This window comes from Erythrolamprus reginae, chromosome 6 (assembly GCF_031021105.1).
Source record: "Erythrolamprus reginae isolate rEryReg1 chromosome 6, rEryReg1.hap1, whole genome shotgun sequence".
Lineage (NCBI taxonomy): Eukaryota > Metazoa > Chordata > Lepidosauria > Squamata > Dipsadidae > Erythrolamprus > Erythrolamprus reginae.
In genome coordinates, this window is record NC_091955.1 from 14,304,773 (window position 1) to 14,325,338 (window position 20,566).

Sequence of the window (20,566 nt, forward strand, 5' to 3'; positions counted from 1 at the left end):
GGGACCCGGAGAAGGCCAACTCTGTGGGACCTAACTGGTCGCTGGGATTCGTGCGGCAGAAGGCGGTCCCGGAGATATTCTGGTCCGGTGCCATGAAGGGCTTTATAGGTCATAACCAACACTTTGAATTGTGACCGGAAATTGATCGGCAACCAATGCAGACTGCGGAGTGTTGGTGTAACATGGGCATACCATGCATTGCAGGCATATGCAGATGATGTAGTATTCTTCTTGGAAGACCCTATAAACTCAGGCTCCGAACTCCTCGGAGAAATAGAGAGATTCGGTGAATTCTCAGGACTAAAAATTAACAAACAAAAAACAAAGCTCATGACAAAAAACATGAGCAAATTAAGAAATTAGAAGATGTCACAAACCTCCAAACCACCAAAAAGACCAAATATTTAGGACTAACTATATCTAACAAGATTCTATCCATCAAGCAAGACAATTACGAGAAACTTGCACAGGAAATTAAAATAAATCTGGAAAAGTGGGGAGATTCTACAATTATCAATACTAGGCAGAATCGCAGTAATCAAAATGAATATCCTCCCAAAATTTCTTTTATCTTTTTCAAGTAGCTCCTATTAATATAGAACACAATTTTTTTAGGGAAATTAATTAAAAGTTTTCAAGATTTATCTGGCAAAACAAAAAACCTATAATCAAATTTTCATATCTTCAGAATAGCAAAAACAGAGGAGGCCTTGGACTCCTGGACTTAAAATTATACTATAATGCTGCTAGTCTAGTATGGATAAAAGACTGGATTAATCTTTCCAACAAAAGAATCCTGATACTGGAGGGTCACGATCTACAGATGGGTTGGCATGCCCATCTATGGAAAGATTAAATAAAAACACAAACTACTTTCAATAAGCACTTGATTAGAAGATCTTTATTAAAAACTTGGTATGAAATTAAAAGGAAATATTACACAAAAATCCACAGATGGTTATCCATCATGGAAGCTATTATCTATCCAAATTTGATACACCCTACAAAAACTTTAAAATATACAGACATCTTACACCCAAACGGGGATTTAAAAACTAGACAAGAACTTGAATCACAAAATTACAAGATGGATTGGTGGACCTACACACAAATAAAATCCAGATATAACAAAGATAGAAAAACTCCCAGCATTGAAATCTCCACCAATACTCTAGATAAATTTTTGATAGGACAGGAGGACAGACAGATTACTAAAATTTACCAACAATTCCTTGAACAAGACAGAATGGAAGACATAGTCAAAAATCCTATGATAGCTTGGGCTAAAAATGTTCAACACGATATACATTTAGCGGATCGGGAGAGATCATGGAATACAATTTCTAAAATCACACTGTCAGCAGCATATAAAGAAATTTTTTACAAACTTTTCTATAGATGGTACATGCCCCCATCAAGGTTAGCAAAGATTTACCCGACACTACAAGACACTTGCTGGAAATGTAAAAAACAAAAAGGCTCTTTTTTTCGTATGTGGTGGTCCTGCCCTAAAATTCAAAAAGTATGGAAGACAACTCACAGATGGCTTACAGAAATTATAAAAGTGGAGGGTATGCTTCTAGGAATTTGGAAAAGACATTATTCCAAGCAAACACTTTTCCTTATGACACACATAATCAACGCAGTTAGAATATCACTGGCACATATACTCCCCCCTCAAGGCAAAGCAAAAGCGAATGAGCGTCAAAGCATCATTGAGGGAAGGAATACTGGCGCCCTCTTATGGCGAACCAGCCGAAAATATTTAAAGCGATAGTACAAGAGACTACAATAGGTAGTTTACAATGGCAAACCCTAACAACCATGTACCTTGTACTAACATATAATATCTATGCAAAGTGGTCAAATTAGATTCTGTATTTATTCGATTTGTCGTGTCATAGTGTGTTTGAAATTCATTTTGTTTTTAATGACTTCCGAAGTGTTTCTGCAAAGTATATTTGCACTCTTAACGTGTATTTAATTTTCAAGCGAGGTTTGAAGTCACCAAAGGGAGCTAGACAGAGATGTCTTTTGTAACACTATAGGGAACCATATAATGATCGGATACTAGCATGGCCAAGGCTCAAAAATGCCTTGAGTCTCAAAGATAAGAGGACTATAAAATGAGCGTTCAATCTAGCTTGGCTTAATTAAAGGATCAGTTGGGAGATCTTGGATTTCCAACCAGGAAAAAAAAAGGCAGTGCAATTCTGCCATCAGCTGTTGGATCCCTATGGCCATTTTTGCCCCAATACTTACAGAGTGGTTGTTGTAAAGATAAAATGAAATATACTCTGCCTTGAGTAAAATGGGATGTAAATTTAACCTGTACATTTTTCATAATTCCTAAAGCAATATTTTTCAGTCTGGTAAATCATGCCTACCAAACCACAGGCATTAATCCCACTGGCTAGGAATTATGGGTGTTGTAATGCAACAAACAACAAACGGGACTTTTTATTTTCTGCTACTACAGACCTGACATTGTAGAGTTCCCTCCAATGTTGGGGGACTTTGCTATTGTTACATACTGATGTACATTGTCAATTTGCATAGCCGACGCTGATTGGCCAATATAGCAGTAGGAGTTTTAAACCCATCAGTGGCTAGCCGGTTCCAGGGAAGCCCATAAAAGCGGCATCCCTGCAGCCTGCCAGCATTCCTTATTTGCTTCAGCTAGGAGAAAATAAATGTTCCTGTGATTCGCCTCTTCCTTTTCCTGTGAATCTAATACTGGCGACAAAGGTGGTGGAAGAAGAACCACAGAACAAAGGCACTTTGTGGCATCTGCAGCCATCATTACAACAAATGTTTTTCGCCATCCCCAGGATTCAGGAAAGCCTCCTGAAGCCTGCGGAGAGCAAAAAATGGCCCAATGGACCAACCGGTTGGCCCATTGGCCTGTTTTTCACCATCCCCAGGCTTCAGTCTTTTCTGAATAACAACAACAATAATATAATAATAATAATAATAATAATAATAATAATAATCATTATTATCATCATCATCATCATCTCCAAAGACTTGGAGAGTGGAAATGGCCCAAAAGAAGGCTGAAAATCAACTAGACATCGCAAGCACTCAGCATAGGACAATATCTCACGTGCCATAGGTTCGCCATCACTGTCCTAGGCCACTTTTTAAGAAACACTGCTCTAATCCAACCCAGTGCAGAAGCTCCCCATGTCAGCGTCACCTATGTATGGCCAGGGCTGGGCAGCAAGCAGGACGGGGTGGAACACAGTTCCACCGGCAGAAATGTAACGCTCTCTACATGGGGCTACCTTTGAAAAGTGTTCGGAAACTTCAGATCGTGCAGAATGCGACCGCGAGAGCTATCGTGGGGCTTCCCAGATTCGCCCACGTCTCCGTGGCTTGCAGTGGCTGCCGATCAATTTCCGGTCACAAATCAAAGTGTTGGTAATGACCTTTAAAGCCCTACATGGCATCGGACTAGAATACCTCCGGAACCGCCTTCTAACGCACGAATCCCAGAGGCCGATAAGGTCCCACAGTGTTGGCCTTCTCCGGATCCCGTCGACTAAACAATGTCGTTTGGCGGGCCCCAGGGGAATAGCCTTCTCTGTGGCGGCCCCGTCCCTCTGGAATCAACTCCCCCCAGAGATTAGAACTGCCCCCACCCTCCTTGTCATTCGCAAATTATTTAAGACCCACCTGTATCTCCAGGCATGGGGGAACTGAGACACCTCCCCCAAGTTTTTATATTTCATGTTTGGTATGTGTGTGCGGCATGGTTTTAAATGATGGGCTTTTATATGTTTTTAATATTAGATTGATTTCATTGTAATATTGTTTTATTCTTACCTCAGGGACTGCCTTCTGCTGCACAAATCCCAGTGACCAGTTAGGTCCCACAGAGTGGGTCTTCTCTGGGTCCCGTCAACCAAACAATGTCGCTTGGCAGGGCCCAGGGGAAGAGCCTTCTCTGTGGCGGCCCCGGCCCTCTGGAACCAACTCCCCCCAGAGATTAGAATTGCCCCACCCTCCTTGCCTTTCGTAAGCTGCTTAAAACCCACCTCGGCCGCCAAGCATAGGGGAATTGAGATACACTTTCCCCCTAGGCCTTTACAATTTTATGCATGGTATGTCTGTATGTATGATTGGTTTTTATAATAATGGGTTTTTAACTGTTTTTAGTATTGGATTATTGTTATATGCTGTTTTATTACTTTTGTTAGCCGCCCTGAGTCTGCGGAGAGGGGCGGCATACAAATCCAATAAATAAATAAATAAATTGTTGTGAGCCGCCCCGAGTCTTTGAAGAGGGACGGCATACAAATCTAATAAATAATAATAATAATAATAATAATAATTATTATTATTATTATTATTATTATTATTATTAAACATGGTCCCTGAAGGAGTGTCTCGTCATTTCCTAAAAAGACTCTGCTAATTGTTAGATAGTATTTCTGATTTAGACAAGCAGCTAACAGTAAAATAGTGAAGGCCTCAGTCTAGAAACTGGGAGACCCTGAGTTCTAGTCCTGCCTTAGGTATAAAGCCATCTTGGTAATCTTGAGCCAGTGACTTTCTCTCGGCCCCTAGGAAGGAGACCTGGTATACCAGCTGCAAACTGGTATACCAGCTGCGGCCCTATTTGGATCAAGAGGCTTTGCGCACAGTCACTCAAGTCCTCATCACCTCCCGTGTTGATTATTGCAATGCGCTCTACTTGGGGCTACCCTTGAAGAGTGTTCGGATACTGCAAATAATCTAGATTGCTCCCAGAGATTAAGATCTCACAGGGTTGGCCTTCTCCAGATCCCGTCAACTAAGCAATGCAGGGGGAGGGCCTTCTCTGTAGCTGCCCCGGCTCTATGGAACCAACTCCCCCCCCCCCCCGAAGTTTGTACTGCTCCCACCCTACTGGTCTTCCGAAAGGCAGTGAAGACCTGGCTATCTCAGTAAGCCTGGGGGCCATGAATTCTACCATCTGTCACGGCCAAACAGTGCTGATTGGATAGGTATGTATGTTTGGTTGACTGGATTGCTATGGGGGATTTTATTGTTTTTTATTATTTTACTATTGTTTCTTTTATTATTTTAATGTTTTGGTTATTTAGTTATTAATTTTGACTTCTTTTATTATTGTGTTTTATTGTGTATTATATTGCTGTAAGCCCCTTGGGTCCTACGGGATTGAGTGGCATAGAAGGAAATTAAATTAAATTAAATTACATTACATTACATTACATTACATTACATTACATTACATTACATTACATTACATTACATTACATTACATTAAATTAAATAATTAAATTAAATAATTTCAAAAATTAAATTTAAATTAAATTAAATTAAATTAAATTAAATTAAATTAAATTAAATTAAATTAAATTAAATTAAATTAAATTAAATTAAATTAAATAATTGATCCTTTTTTTAAAAAAAAAAAGCCTGCCAAGAAAACTCTGCCAAGAAAACTCTGATAACCCAATGTAATTGAAAGAAAGAATTAAAAAGCAGTGATTTATTGATTGGATAGTTTTCTCAGCCTTTCCTCCCCAAATATTCCCTTCCACCTTTTAGCTATATATCATGGCTTCATAGAGCAGTGTTTCCCAACCTTGGGCACTTGAAGATATTTGGACTTCAACTCCCAGAATTCCCCACTCAGCAGATGCTGGCTGGGGAATTTTGGGAGTTGAAGTCCAAATATCTTCAAGTGCCCAAGGTTGGGAAACACTGTCATAGAGCCTAAACTGATGTCTACCGGCCAGATCTTTTAAACTAGTTGACAGAATATTCACTTTCCAGAGTTCCAGAGCAGTTGAAACAGGGGATAAATCAGGCCCGGTAGTTAAAAGGTAAGACTCATTTGAAATAAAAGATTTCAAGAGATGAGATAAACTGCAATTGCTGGGGAACAAACAGGTTTTTGGAGAACCTTGGAGAGGTTACTATGAATGGGAATGTAATTTGAAAGACAACTAATCCTCCTGATGTGAACACATACACAAGCCCCATAGGGAGTTTGACCAAGGCTGAGATTTGCTCCTTGACTTGTCTAGGCCCAAAAGGTATACTTCATATTAAGGTCAGCCATTTTGAGAGGTCAGTCCACTGAGCCATGCAATTGGTTTTATATTCATGTCATAGAATGGAAAATGTATTGTATGCTACCTATATACCAGTGTTAGCGAACCTATGACACGGGTGCCACAGGTGCAGGCACACAGAACTATATCTGCTGGCACGCGAGCCATTGCTTTAGCTCAGCTCCAATGTGCATGTGTGTGCCGGCCAGCTGATTTTTGGCTCACACAGAGGCTCTGGGAGGGCGTCTTTGGCTAGAGAGCCTCCAGGGGGATTGGGGAGGACATTTTTACCCCTCCCTGGCTCCAGAGAAGCTTTTGGACCCTGGGGCAGGTGAAACACAAGCTAACTGGGGCCACCAGAAGTTGGGAAACAGGCCTTTTCTGGCCTCCAGAGGGCTGTTTTCGCCCTCCCTAGGCATTGAATTATGGGCGTGGGCACTCGCGCATGCACAACAGCGCATACTCTTTCGGCACTCAAGGGAAAAAATGTTTGCCATCACTGCTATATACCAATACAGCTTTGGGCAGTATATGGCGTGAAAATCCCAATAAAATATAAAGCTCTACATGGGAAAAGATATGGGTATATAATTGGAAAATAACAAAATTAATTTCCTTTAAAGAAAATCAAATTAAGATGTTCTATAGATGGCACCTCCCACCATATAGGATCTCCAGAATGTTTCCCACTGTTTCACCTGTTTGTTGGAAATGTAAAAAAGGAACGGGCACATACTTTCATGCATGGTGGACATGCTCTGAAACCAAGAAATATTGGAATAAAGTAGAGAAATGAACAAATGAAATAACAAAGGAGAAGATCAAAAAATCTCCTGAATTTTTCCTACTGGGTATTTCAAATATGAGGTATAAAAAAGAAATTTATTATTTAATAATACATATATTGGTTGCGGCAAGAATTACATTTGCACAGAAATGGAAAGAAAAGACAATACCAAAAAATGTAGTATAGAATGTGCAGAATTAGATACGATGACAAAACGTTTGAATAATCAAACTGAAACAGAATTTTATAAAATATGGGATAAAATATATGATTGGTGGAATTTTAAAAATAGTATTAAAAATTAAATAAGTAAGAATGTATATCTATTTGAAGATCTATAAGATAGAGTGAAATAGTTTATAGTACGATAAAGTTAGAAGTGTTATTTTTTCCTGCATTATTAATATTTTATTTTTTGAATAAGTATACAATATTTTATCGATAAAGAAATTTAATCAACATGATTAATATAAAAAATATAGAGTTAAATTTAATAAAAATGTAATGTAGAGTTAAATTTAATAAAAATGTAATGAAGTATTTTTTAAAAATTATAGAATGTGCGGAATTAGACGTGATGACAAAATGCTTGAATAACCAAGCTGAAACAGAATTTTATAAAATATGGGATAAAGTCTATAAATGGTGGAATTTTAAAAACAGTTTTACTTAAATAAGTAAGAACTTACAATTATTTGTACTTATTAATTTGATGGTAAACTGTATGCATATATGAATAGTTTAAAAATAACATAAACAGGGTAGTTTTGCAATATGATAAATTTAGAAGTGATATATTTCATATTTCATTTTAGATTAAAACACTCAAGGTATTCCCAGGGGCGGATTCCTCTTACTTCCTCCTACTGGCATCCCCTGGCGCGAGTTTGCTTCCACACATGCGCAGAGGGATGGTTTTATTTCCTCGCTTGATCGGAGAGCCAAAAATTGGCCAGAAATTAAAAACAAAGATGGTAGCGTGCATGGATCGGCAAAGACAGCACAGAGCCATCATACCAAAATAGAATAGAATAGAATAGAATAGAATTTTTATTGGCCAAGTGTGATTGGACACACAAGGAATTTGTCTTGGTGCATATGCTCTCAGTGTACATAAAATAAAATATACATTTGTCAAGAATCATGTGGTACAACAATGATTGTCATAGGGGTCAAATAAGCAATGAAGAAGCAATATTAATAAAAATCTTAGGATATAAGCAACAAGTTAGTCATACAGTCAACATGGGAGGAAATGGATTGCATCATTGGTGGCCCACTACCAGAGTGGTGCACCTGACCGCACCGGTAGAAAGCCACCTCTGGCTATTCCAAAGTGTGTGTCACAAAAAAAAAATCATCTCCTCCTGGCTCGTGTCAAAGGACTCCTTAAAGGAGAGTTTCTCAACATGCTCAGTAAATGTATATTATAATATGACAACATTGTTGTTTCCATCCGATGAGTGACATGTGGTTTCTGAAAATTTTGTATGCAGACTTATCCATTGAAAGTATCCAAGCTCCATCAGCCTTTCCCAGGATTTAGTACAAATAATATCAAGTATAGGATTGGATTGTAGCTCTCTCAAAAGCTACACACAACAGGCACCACATAAATACCGCACACAGAGTAGCCGAAAGCACAGAGACAAGTTTTTTTATTTGTTTGTTTGTTTGTTTGTCTGTCTGTCTGTCTATCTATTTATCTATTTATTTATTTATCTATCTATTTATTTATTTATTTATTTTGTCCAATACATAATACACATTGAAGTGAAAGATATGTAATAATATAAGTAAAGAAAAGAATAGAAGAAAAGATATAAAAGTATAGGTGAACATATTTGAAAGGAAGAAAAGATAAATGAGATAAGGAGAGACAATTGGACAGGGGACGGAAGGCACACTGGTGCACTTATGCACGCCCCTTATTGACTTCTAAGGAACCTGGAGAGGTCAATCGTGGATAGTTACCGGAGGATGAGTCCAAAAGCTCAGAAGACTAAACCTTTCGTCCTCTATAGCAGTGTTTTTCAACCAGTGTGCCGTGGCACACTAGTGTGCCGCGAGACATGGCCAGGTGTGCCGCGAAGCTCAGAGAGAGAAAGAAAGCAAGAGAGAGAGCAAGAAAGCAAGAGACAGAGAGAGAAAGCAAGCAAGAGAGAAAGAGTGAGCGAGAGAGAAAGAGAACAAGAGAGAGAGAAAGAACAAGAAAAAGAAAGCAAGAGAGAGAGAGAAAGAGAGGGAGGGAAGGAGAGAGAAAGTCATAGAGGGAGGTAGGGAGAGAGAGAGGAAGAGAGCAAAAAAGAGGAAGGAAGAGAAAGAAAGAGGGATGGAGAGAGAGAGAAAGAAAGAGGAAGGGAGAGAAAGAGGGAGGGACAGAGAAATAGAGCGAAAGGGAAGAAGAGAGAAAGATAATTTTTTTTTGTCCAAACTTTTTTTAGCCCCCCCCCTCCCCCCCCTGGCTCAATGTGCCCCAGGGTTTCGTAAATGTAAAAAATGTGCCGCAGCTCAAAAAAGGTTGAAAATCACTGCTCTATAGGATTAGATTCATGGGAGTTTATATACTATATGTGCATGAAGATTTTATTTAGTGCTTGAAAAAGGCCACAACAATTGTGTTCCTACTAAGACTTTCTTTTTTTATTTCCAAATTCAGCAGGTTTTCCCGCATGTACGATTATTAAGTGGGCGAGAACTATGTAGTAGGCTTGTTTTATTGTTTTGACTGTCTCTGGGAATTTTCTAAACACTTGGTCAAATTCCTTCCTTTGTATTATTCCCTCCTTTAAATCTGCTACAAGAATAGGTACAGTGGTACCTCTACCTATGAACTTAATTCGTTCCGTGACCAGATTCTTAATTAGAAAAGTTTGTAAGAAGAAGCAATTTTTCCCATAGGAATCAATGTAAAAGCAAATAATGTGTGCAATTGGGGAAACCACAGGGAGGGTGGAGGTCCTGATTCCTCCCAGGAAATTCCTAGAGAGGCCCCACAGAGGCTTCTCCCTGCCTTTTCTGGCCCTGTTTCCTCCCACGAGATTCCTAGAGAGGCCCCACAGGGGCTTCTCCCTGCCTGTTCTGGCCCTGTTTCCTCCCAGGAGATTCCTAGAGAGGCCCCATGGAGGCTTCTCCCTGCCTTTTCCAGTTCCAGTTTCGAAGGCTCGGATTTGTAAGTAGAAAATAGTTCTTCAGAAAAGGCAAAAAAATCTTGAACACCCAATTATCTAGAGAAGATTGTAAGTAGAGGTGTTCTTAGGTAGAGGTACCACTGTATCACCATGGATTCAAGTAAGGTAAGTAACTAGGTTCATTCTGGTCTTAGACCAGCATAAACTATGAATCTTTTCCATCTTTTTCTGACCTAGCTTGGAGAAAGGTTGAGTGAAATTATACTGTATTTGCAGAATCCAGTAACCCAGAATTTGCCTTATGCTCAAAAGATGGAAATGCTTTAAGTCAAGTAGTAATCTCGCTTCATAGTTTAAATAAAAGTGTTAGCTCAGGGGTGGGTTCCAACTTACCTCGCTACCGGTTCGCTTCTTCCCACACCGCGTGGCCGAGTTGCGTGGCCACACTTGCGCATGCGCAGTGCAATCCCTCCCCAAAAAAAATTTTTTTAATGCCAAAAACAAGATGCACACTACCAAAAATTAGGCTTCTACGCATGTGCAGAAGAAAAAAATTTGGGGGAAAAATATATATTTTAAAAGATGACGGTGCCCATGGACCAGCACCAACCAATCCTGTTTGGTGATATCACTAGTGGGTTGCTATACGTTCGGGCGAACCAGGAGGAACCCACCCCTATGTTAGCCCCTTATTCTTGACCTCTTGTCCTTTCCCCTGGCATTTCCTGAGATGCCTTCAACAAAATTGCCTGGTGCATAGAGTCCAAGCTGTCCTTGGTGACACTGTTTGGGGGCAGGATTCCTGCATGATCCTTAAGAGACACTGGATCCCTTTGAAATTACTTTCTCTTTATACCTTCTAACCAGGCAGAAAGAGAGCAGACTCGCTTTGCTTGCCGGGATCTATCCAATCAAGAGGTTTTGGCCCGGATACAGGAGGTAGTGAGTGCCCGCTTTCAAGCCATTGAACAGGAGTTTAGAAACGCAGATAGCGCGAAAACAAGCCTAGTGTCTAAAGAGGTCTTCAGGGATATTTGTAACCGACGGTTCTTGCTTCTAACTGACGAACAGGTGAGCATTTATTTCCTTAGGCATTATTCTCTCGCTCCTGGACAGAAAAATGTGCGTCTCAAACGACTATTGTATCATACTCTGGACTCCCCAGAGAACGAAGCCTGGGTAGGTTAGTATGGAGGATAGGCTGTTACCTGTTCTGTCGGACTTTCTGGTAGACTCCTCCCAAAAATTCACCAGTACAAATTTCAGACACACACACGTTTGAAAATTCAAAACAATGTTCTTTATAATGAAAATTAAACTAAGCCCTCTTTTTGTATAGCAAAGAGCACTCGTCTCCAAACAAACTGGTAATTGGTACAAGTCCCTTATCAGTTCTGTGATACTTAGCTTGCAGCTGTGAGGCAATTCACAGTCCTTCTTCTTTCACAAAGTGAAACACACTTTGCTCTGGTTTAGTTTCAAAGCGGGGAAAAATCAGCACACAAAAGGTCAAACACAGCAAAGCAGTCACAAAACACAACGATCAGATAATCCTCCTCAATGGCTAAACCCACAGGCTGCTATTTAAAGCAGCCTCACTAATTACCACAGCCCCACCCGACCACAGGTGGCCTCATTTTCTTTGATAATAATCTCTCAGTTGTTATTGCCTATGCATCGCTCTCCGCATGCATGGCTGTATCATTAACTCTTGTTCCAAATCCAAGGAGGAGCTAGATAATTGATCTCCTTCTGAGCTGTCTGCCCCACTCTCCTCCTCCCTGTCACTCATGTCTTCTTGGTCAGAGGAGTCTTCATCAGCAGATTCCACCTGGGGCAAAACAGGCCTGCAGCATGTGGATGTCTCCCCCACATCCACAGTCCTTGGGGCAGGAGCTGGGCCAGAGCTAACCACAACATTGATGTAAGGAGAACTTGGCCCAGAGAAGATGAATCTCATGTGGGTTTAATATCAGTTACAGTTCTGAGCTTTTGGTCCCCTGATTCCAAGGAGATTGAGATGCTGTTACCTTTGCAGAATCCCTGGCCCTGGAATGAGCCAATGAAAAAAAATCACAACTGGTACTAAAATAGGCCAGAAATATAATCCGCTTCAAGTCCAGTGGATGCTGACAGGGTGGAGGTGAGAACACACAATGGATAGATATTCTTCAGGAAGCCTTCTTTATTAATAGATCCAAGATCCCTGTTTAGAAAGCAGTTCTTTTTTGCTTCATAGAAACATAGAAGTCTGACTGCAGAAAAAGACCTCATGGTCCATCTAGTCTGCCCTTACACTATTTCCTGTATTTTATCTTACAATGGATATATGTTTATCCCAGGCATGTTTAAATTCAGTTACTGTGGATTTACCAACCATGTCTGCTGGAAGTTTGTTCCAAGGATCTACTACTCTTTCAGTAAAATAATATTTTCTCACGTTGCTTTTGATCTTTCCCCCAACTAACTTCAGATTGTGTCCCCTTGTTCTTGTGTTCACTTTCCTATTGAAAACACTTCCCTCCTGAACCTTATTTAACCCTTTGACATATTTAAATGTTTCGATCATGTCCCCCCTTTTCCTTCTGTCCTCCAGACTATACAGATTGAGTTCATGAAGTCTTTCCTGATACGTTTTATGCTTAAGACCTTCCACCATTCTTGTAGCCCGTCTTTGGACCCGTTCAATTTTGTCAATATCTTTTTGTAGGTGAGGTCTCCAGAACTGAACACAGTATTCCAAATGTGGTCTCACCAGCACTCTATATAAGGGAATCACAATCTCCCTCTTCCTGCTCGTTATACCTCTAGCTATGCAGCCAAGCATCCTACTTGCTTTCCCTACCGCCTGACTTCACTGTTCACCCATTTTGAGACTGTCAGAAATCATTACCCCTAAATCCTTTTCTTCTGAAGTTTTTGCTAACACAGAACTGCCAACACAATACTCAGATTGAGGATTCCTTTTCCCCAAGTGCATTATTTTACATTTGGAAACATTAAACTGCAGTTTCCATTGCTTTGACCATTTATCTAGTAAAGTTAGAGTTCTGAGCTTTTGGTCCCCTGATTCCAAGGAGATTGAGATGCTGTTACCTTTGCAGCATCTCTGGCCCTGGAATGAGCCAATGGAAAAAATCAGAACTGGTACTAAAATGTGCCAGAAATATAATCCACTTCAAGTCCAGTGGAGGCTGACAGGGAGGAGGTGAGAACACACAATGGATAGATATTCTTCAGGAAGCCTTCTTTATTAATAGATCCAAGATCCCTATTTAGAAAGCATCTCTTTTTTGCTTCATGTTAATGAATCCTGGCACCCCGTATGAAAACTATAACTGGGACCCATTTAAACAGGCATCAACTAGTCTTAAATATACCAAGAACTCAAAAAATCTGATTGAGGCCAAGTCCCTAGTTCTTCGACTTTTGTTGAAGCTTCTTTGGAAGTACCTTCTCCTGGATATATGTGAGGTTTTCCACTTCATCTTGTCTGTTCCACTCTTCATAGATTTCCCAGGCTGGCAACCTTCAACTGATAGTTAACCTGGAACTCAAAGCAGTAATCATATTCAGTGGATGCTTGAAAAAAAAAACATTTTGAAGTCCTCTAAGTCAGTGTTTTTCAACCAGTGTGGCGCGGCACACTAGTGTGCCGTGGGACATGGTCAAGTGTGCCGCGAAGCTCAGAGAGAGAAAGAAAGCAAGAGAGAGAGAAAGAGAAAGAGAGAGAGAGAGAGAGAAAGCAAGAGAGAGAAAGAGAGAGAGAGAGAAATAGAACAAGAGAGAGAGAAAGAAAGCAAGAGAGAAAGAGAACAAGAGAAAGAAAGTAAGAGAGAGAGAAAGAGAGGGAGGGAAGGAGAGAGAGAATGACATAGAGGGAGGCAGGGAGGGAGAGAGAAAGAGCCAAAAAGAGAGGAAGGAAGGAAGAGAAAGAAAGAGGGATGGAGAGAGAGAGAAAGAGGAAGGAAGGGAGAGAAAGAGGGAGAGAGAAATAGAGCGAAAGGGAGGAAGAGAGAGAATTTTTTTGTCCAAACTTTTTTTAGCACACACACACACACCCCGCCCCACTCAATGTGCCCCAGGGTTTCGTAAATGTAAAAAATGTGCCGCGGCTCAAAAAAGGTTGAAAATCACTGCTCTAAGTAGCGCAGTGTGCTTGGCTTTGTATAATTTATAATACGGTAGACATGTGTTCCAATGGGGGAAAGTTAAAAGGAAATTCGAAATGTACTTGTGGTCTTTGATGTTTTCCTGTAACTTGCCACATGCAAATCAAAGCCTCAGAGGTGATGAAGTTTTCTCTAAGGTCCAATCTGTGGCATGTCAGGAAGTCGAGCAAAGCGTGCGTTATGTGTGTATATGCGATTATGCATGTACATTAAAGAAGAAAAAAATGAACCTGCCTGTTCAAACCCCAGAACACATCATTAACCCTTCGTAGAGTATCTACTGCATTAGAAACACAAGCCATTGAAATTGGCACTGGATTTCTATGTGTGCATATCCACAGTGATGACTTAATACCTTCATCCTAGGCTTTCCTGCACTGATCCAGCATTGCACTTGTTCAGACAGTCAGCCCAAGAACCAAAACAAAGGAACAAGCAAAGTTTTCATTCCATTCCTGGATCCAATCCAATCACTGTTTTCTTCTCTTTCTCTTTCCCAAAGGGATTTAAAGAAGAATCAGATTAGGGTAGACCAGTAAAGGATGAAAGCAATTTCTGCAAATACATACTGTCTCGCTTCCAGAACATTCATTCATTCATTTATTTATTTATCTATCCATCTATCTATCTATCTATCTATCTATCTATCTATCTATCTATCTATCTATCTATCTATCTATCTAATCTATCAATCTATCTATCTAATCTATCTATCTATCTATCTATCTATCTATCTATCTATCTATCTATCTATCTATCTAATCCAGTGATTTTCAACCTTTTTTGAGCCGCGGCACATTTTTTACATTTACAAAACCATGGGGCACATTGAGGGGGTGGGGGTGGGGGTAAAAAAAGTTTGGACAAAAAAAATCTCTCTCTCTTCCTCCCTTTCGCTCTATTTCCCTCTCCCTCCCTTTCTTTTTTCTCTCTCCATCCCTTTCTTTCTCCCTTCCCTCCTTCCTCTTTTTTGCTCTTTCTCTCCCTCCGTCTTTCTCTCTCCCACCTTCCCTCCCTCTCTTTCTCTCTCTTTCTTTCTCTCTCTCATTCACTTTTTCTCTTTCTTGCTTTCTTTCTCTCTTTCTTTTTCTTTCTCATTTTCTCTCTCTTGCTTTCTTTCTCTCTCTTGCTTTCTCTCTCTCTCTTGCTTTCTTTCTCTCTCTCTCTGAGCTTCGCGGCACACCTGACCATGTCTCACGGCACACTAGTGTGCCGCGACACACTGGTTGAAAAACACTGATCTAATCTATCTATCTAATCTATCTATCTTATCTATCTATCTATCTATCTATCTATCTATCTATCTATCTATCTATATCTATTTATTGGATTTGTATGCCGCCCCTCTCCGGAGTCTCGGAGCGGCTAACAGCAACAATAAAACAGTGTACAATAGTAGTCTAATACTAAAAACGATTAAAAAACCCATTAACATAAAAACCAAACATACATACATACATACATGCCATGCATAGAATTGTAAAGGCCTAGGGGGAAAGAGGATCTTAATTCCCCCATGCCTGATGGCAGAGGTGGCTTTTAAGTAGCTTATGAAAGGCAAGGAGGGTGGGGGCAATTCTAATCTCTGGGGGGAGTTGGTTCCAGAGGGCCGGGGCCGCCACAGAGAAGGCTCTTCCCCTGGGTCCCGCCAGGCGACATTGTTTAGTTGACGGGACCCGGAGAAGATCCACTCGGTAGCTGGGATTCATGCAGCAGAAGGCGGTCCCTGAGATAATCTGGTCCGGTGCCATGAAGGGCTTTATAGGTCATAACCAACACTTTGAATTGTGATCGGAAACTGATCGGCAACCAATGCAGACTGCGGAGTGTTGGATTAACATAGGCATATTTGGGAAAGCCCATGATTGCTCTCGCAGCTGCATTCTGCACGATCTGAAGTTTCCGAACATTTTTCAAAGGTAGCCCCATGTAGAGAGCGTTACAGTAGTCGAGCCTCGCGGTGTTAAGCAGCAAGAACAAAACTGGCCTTCAGTCTTACAGTTTTGCTCAAGGTTTTTGGTTTTTTTTGTCTGAGATCACAAACAAGATTTCAAAAGCAGCAAAGCAATCCTAGGACAAATATTGGGGTAGCAGCAAGATGCGATCCAGAAGATGAGCAGATTAGGAGCTGGGAAAACAGGAAATGACAGTATGGCCAGGCTGAATTTGTTCTTCTAACTGTCTTTTATTCATTGTAGATAGTCAGGTTACTTGGCCAGAAAGATTGCTTAAGAAAAAAAATGCCTAACTCTGAGATGTAGTTTAGTTTGCAACTAAACTACATCTTATTTTAAATCTTAGTTTACCGGACTCCATAGTGTCATCCCCAAACCCCCAACACTTTACCCTTAGATTATCTACGGTTGACCTATCCAGATTCCTAAGAGGTCAGTAAGGGGCGAGTACAAGTGCACTAGAGTGCCTTCTGTCCCCTGTCCTATTGCTCTCCTCCACTCGAAATAGAATACCCTACGAGACTAGACTTTCAATCCTGGGTCTAGAAAGCCTAAAACTAAGACGCCTTAAACAAGATCCAAGTATTGCCCAAAAGATCATATGCTGCAACGTCCTGCCTGTCGGCGACTACTTCAGCTTCAACCACAACAACACAAGAGCACACAACAGATTTAAACTTAATATTAACCGCTCCAAACTTGACTGTAAAAAATATGACTTCAGTAACCGAGTTGTCGAAGCGTGGAACTCATTACCGGACTCCATAGTGTCATCCCCGAACCCCCAACACTTTACCCTTAGATTATCTACGGTTGACCTATCCAGATTCCTAAGAGGTCAGTAAGGGGCGAGTACAAGTGCACTAGAGTGCCTTCCGTCCCCTGTCCTATTGTTCTCCTATATCTCCTATACCTTTCTTCTATTCCTATATCTCTTCTTCTATTCTTTCATTGATATGTTCTATTGCTATACCTTCTTTTCTATTATTTCTTAGATATATTTTACTATGAGTATCTCCTCTATAACCTTCATCATGTATTTTACTATGTGTATATAGATATATACCCACTAAAACCCTCATTGTGTATTGGAAAAAATAAATAAATAAAATAAAATAAATATGTCGTGTCTCTTAAAGCCTTCAAGGTTGGCATCTTGGAGATTTCAACCACTGAGCCAATTCACCAGCTGAGTCCATAGCTTCTTTTATAGGTCCTTTATTTATAGATCCTTGGAGGGGCTTCCTTGTTCTTGGGTATTAAAAAAACACCACCCAAGGAGCAACAAAGATATGGTGTGCTTTCCCCTCCATCTGTCACATTTCAATTAGATATTCACACTGCCTCAGAGTTTTAGGTCTCATCTGCAGACCATCTTGCTATTATTTCTTTGTAAGGGATGCCTCCTTGCCACAAAAACTCCCATCGTGTGCCAACCTCCTGCTGAGATAGGGTTGAATCTGGATCCAAGTGGGAAAACAGGGCTTTGTATTGAAAAATATAATGCAACCTCCTGAATGAAATTTCTGATTTACCCTTTAGGAGGTCAGCGACTGGTAGAGCTCCCATTGACCGTCTGGAGGACCATTCCCTGACCACAGAGCTCTTTTTTTTAAATCCATCCCATTTTTATTAAGGCTGTGCCTCCTTATAGGAGCATCCTCTCCAAATGTCAAGATGATTATTATTATTATTATTATTATTATTATTATTATTATTATTATTAATTAGATTTGTATGCCGCCTCTCTCCGAAGACTCGGAGCGGCTCACAACAACAAAACAGTACAAATCCAATGATTAAAAAACAATTTAAAACCCTTAACATAAAAACAGTCATACGGAGAGGGGCGGCATACAAATCTAATAAATAAATAAATAAGAAAATTATACACTCATTGCTTGCGTACCCAAATAAAATGAAAATATAGAAACAATGTACCATAAATCGATGGAAAACAAAACCCCTAAATACGAATCCATATCTTCCTTGGAGCAGTTTACATTGAGTTTGAATCTATCACGTGCTCGTGTATTGCTGTGGTTGAAGCTTAGGTAGTCATTAACAGGAGGGACAGTTTGGTAGATGATTTTATGAACTACAGTTAGATCAAATCAGGTGCGACACAGTTGTAAATGTGAACACAAGAACAAGGGGGCACAATCTGAAGTTAGTTGGGGGAAAGATCAAAAGCAACGTGAGAAAATATTATTTCACTGAAAGAGTAGTAGATCCTTGGAACAAACTTCCAGCAAACGTGGTTGGTAAATCCACAATAACTGAATTTAAACATGCCTGGGATAAACATAGATCCATCCTAAGATAAAACACAGGAAATAGTATAAGGGCAGACTAGATGGACCATGAGGTCTTTTTCTGCCGTCAGACTTCTATGTTTCTATGTTTCCTCACAGATATACAAAATGATTACAACATAATATATAGCATTGTTTCCCAACCTTGGCAATTTGAAGATATCTGGACTTCAATTCCCAGAATTCCCCGGCCAGCATTCGCTGGCTGGGGAATTCTGGGAGTTGAAGTCCAAATATCTTCAAGTTGCCAAGGTTGGGAAACACTGATATATAGAACTAAAGAAAACAAACCCACAATTCTCCACACTAGAAACAAATACCTAACATTAGATCACTTGACAGTGATAGCCAACAATATGGTTGACAAATTATGTCTTCTATATAAGAAATAAACGTATGTACGTAGTGAAAGAAAATATTAATTGATGATAAGCAAATAACTATGTGCAAATAAAGAACACGACTGAAACTGAATACGTTTTATATGTTGTCTAAGCTTATATGTTGATTTGTCTGTTTATCTTGGGTTTTTTTCTTTCTTTTTCTTTGTATGTTAGTTTGTTTAATTTTTTTTCTTTTCTTTCTATTTTTATATGTCTTAAGGAAGGTCTTAAGCATAAAACGTATCAAGAAAGACTTAATGAACTCAATCTGTATAGTCTGGAGGACAGAAGGAAAAGGGGGGACATGATCGAAACATTTAAATATGTTAAACAGTTAAATAAGGTCCAGGAGGGAAGTGTTTTTGATAGGAAAGTGAGCACAAGAACAAGGGGACACAATCTGAAGTTAGTTGGGGGAAAGATCAAAAGCAACGTGAGGAAATATTATTTCACTGAAAGAGTAGTAGATCCTTGGAACAAACTTCCAGCAGACGTGGTTGGTAAATCCACATTAACTGAATTTAAACATGCCTGGGATAAACATATATCCATCCTAAGATAAAACACAGGAAATAGTATAAGGGCAGACTAGATGGACCATGAGGTCTTTTTCTGCCGTCAGTCTCCTATGTTTCTATGTAGAAATTCAATAAACATTATTTTTTTAAAAAGAATTTCCTTCATTAAAGAGATGTTTTCCACCACCTCAGACGGTTGGGGGAGCCTTGTTTTCTTGGTCTGTGTTATCTGATTGAGGAAATTAATCTTTGCTTGACTCATCTATCATGTCCCAAGTGCCTGACTTCATCAATGCTAATAGATTTGTTTCTGTGTGCTTAGTTTGAAAATCTCTGGAACACAGTGCCTCTTGATCTGAGTGGGAAGTTGAAATATCCTGGATTTTTGAGGAATTTCAGCTCCGAAGCAATGTCTGATACCACCAATGGGGAGAGTCCCAGCAAACCACCTTTGGCTGCTGAACTTGAACCACGGGTTCCTTTACGACCCAAAACAGCAACCCAACCTCAATCTCCAAAGAAGGTGAGTTCAGTTCTGGAGACCTCACCTACAAAAAGATATTGACAAAATTGAACTTATGCATATGCTCTGGGAATGTGTTGAAGTTCAAAAATTTTGGAAGGAAGTACAGAATGAAATTAACAATATGCTAAACATTCATTGGATAATCAGGAACGAATCAGCAACACTAGTTAAACATGGGGAATTACGAGAATTTAAAGAAATCAAAACAGCAGCTTTGGAAAGCGCTCAAGCAGTAGTGGTATTAGGGTGGAAGGACAGCAATAAATGGACAATCCAGAATTGGTACTGGTACATGGTGGACCACATCCACTTCGAAATTATGGAAATAAGATTAAATAACTTTGATGAAAATAAATTGGAGAAGCTGATGGCACGATGGAATAAGGTGAAAGATTATATCTTAAGTAGAATATATGACAACAATGTGAAAAATAAACTCCAATCACTCTTTGTATGTAAAGAAATGTAAACCGGAGCCAAGGAAGAAATTGAAATTTACTGTAAATAATTTAACCCCCTAAATGGTGGAGGGGTTATTGGTGTTGGGCACTTTTTCTTTAAGATTTTGTTTGTTTGTTTGTTTGTTTGTTTGTTTGTTTGTTTGTTGTGATAAAAATTTAATTAAAAAATTTATTTAAAAAAAAAGAAGACAAAATTGAATTGGTCCAAAGACGGGCTACAAGAATGGTGGAAGGTCTTAAGCATAAAACG

At 39.7% G+C, this 20,566-nt stretch overlaps 1 protein-coding gene across 3 annotated transcripts in view; it reads left to right on the top strand.

Moving 5' to 3' along the window:
* EFCAB6 (EF-hand calcium binding domain 6) overlaps positions 1-20,566 on the top strand; it is a 175,646-nt gene that overhangs the window by 131,777 nt on the left and 23,303 nt on the right. For all 3 annotated transcript variants that reach the window (XM_070755297.1, XM_070755298.1, XM_070755299.1), the window contains 2 exons: positions 10,854-11,057; positions 19,652-19,852. In XM_070755297.1, the coding sequence (XP_070611398.1) occupies positions 10,854-11,057; positions 19,652-19,852 (405 nt within the window). The remainder of the gene's footprint in view (positions 1-10,853; positions 11,058-19,651; positions 19,853-20,566) is intronic.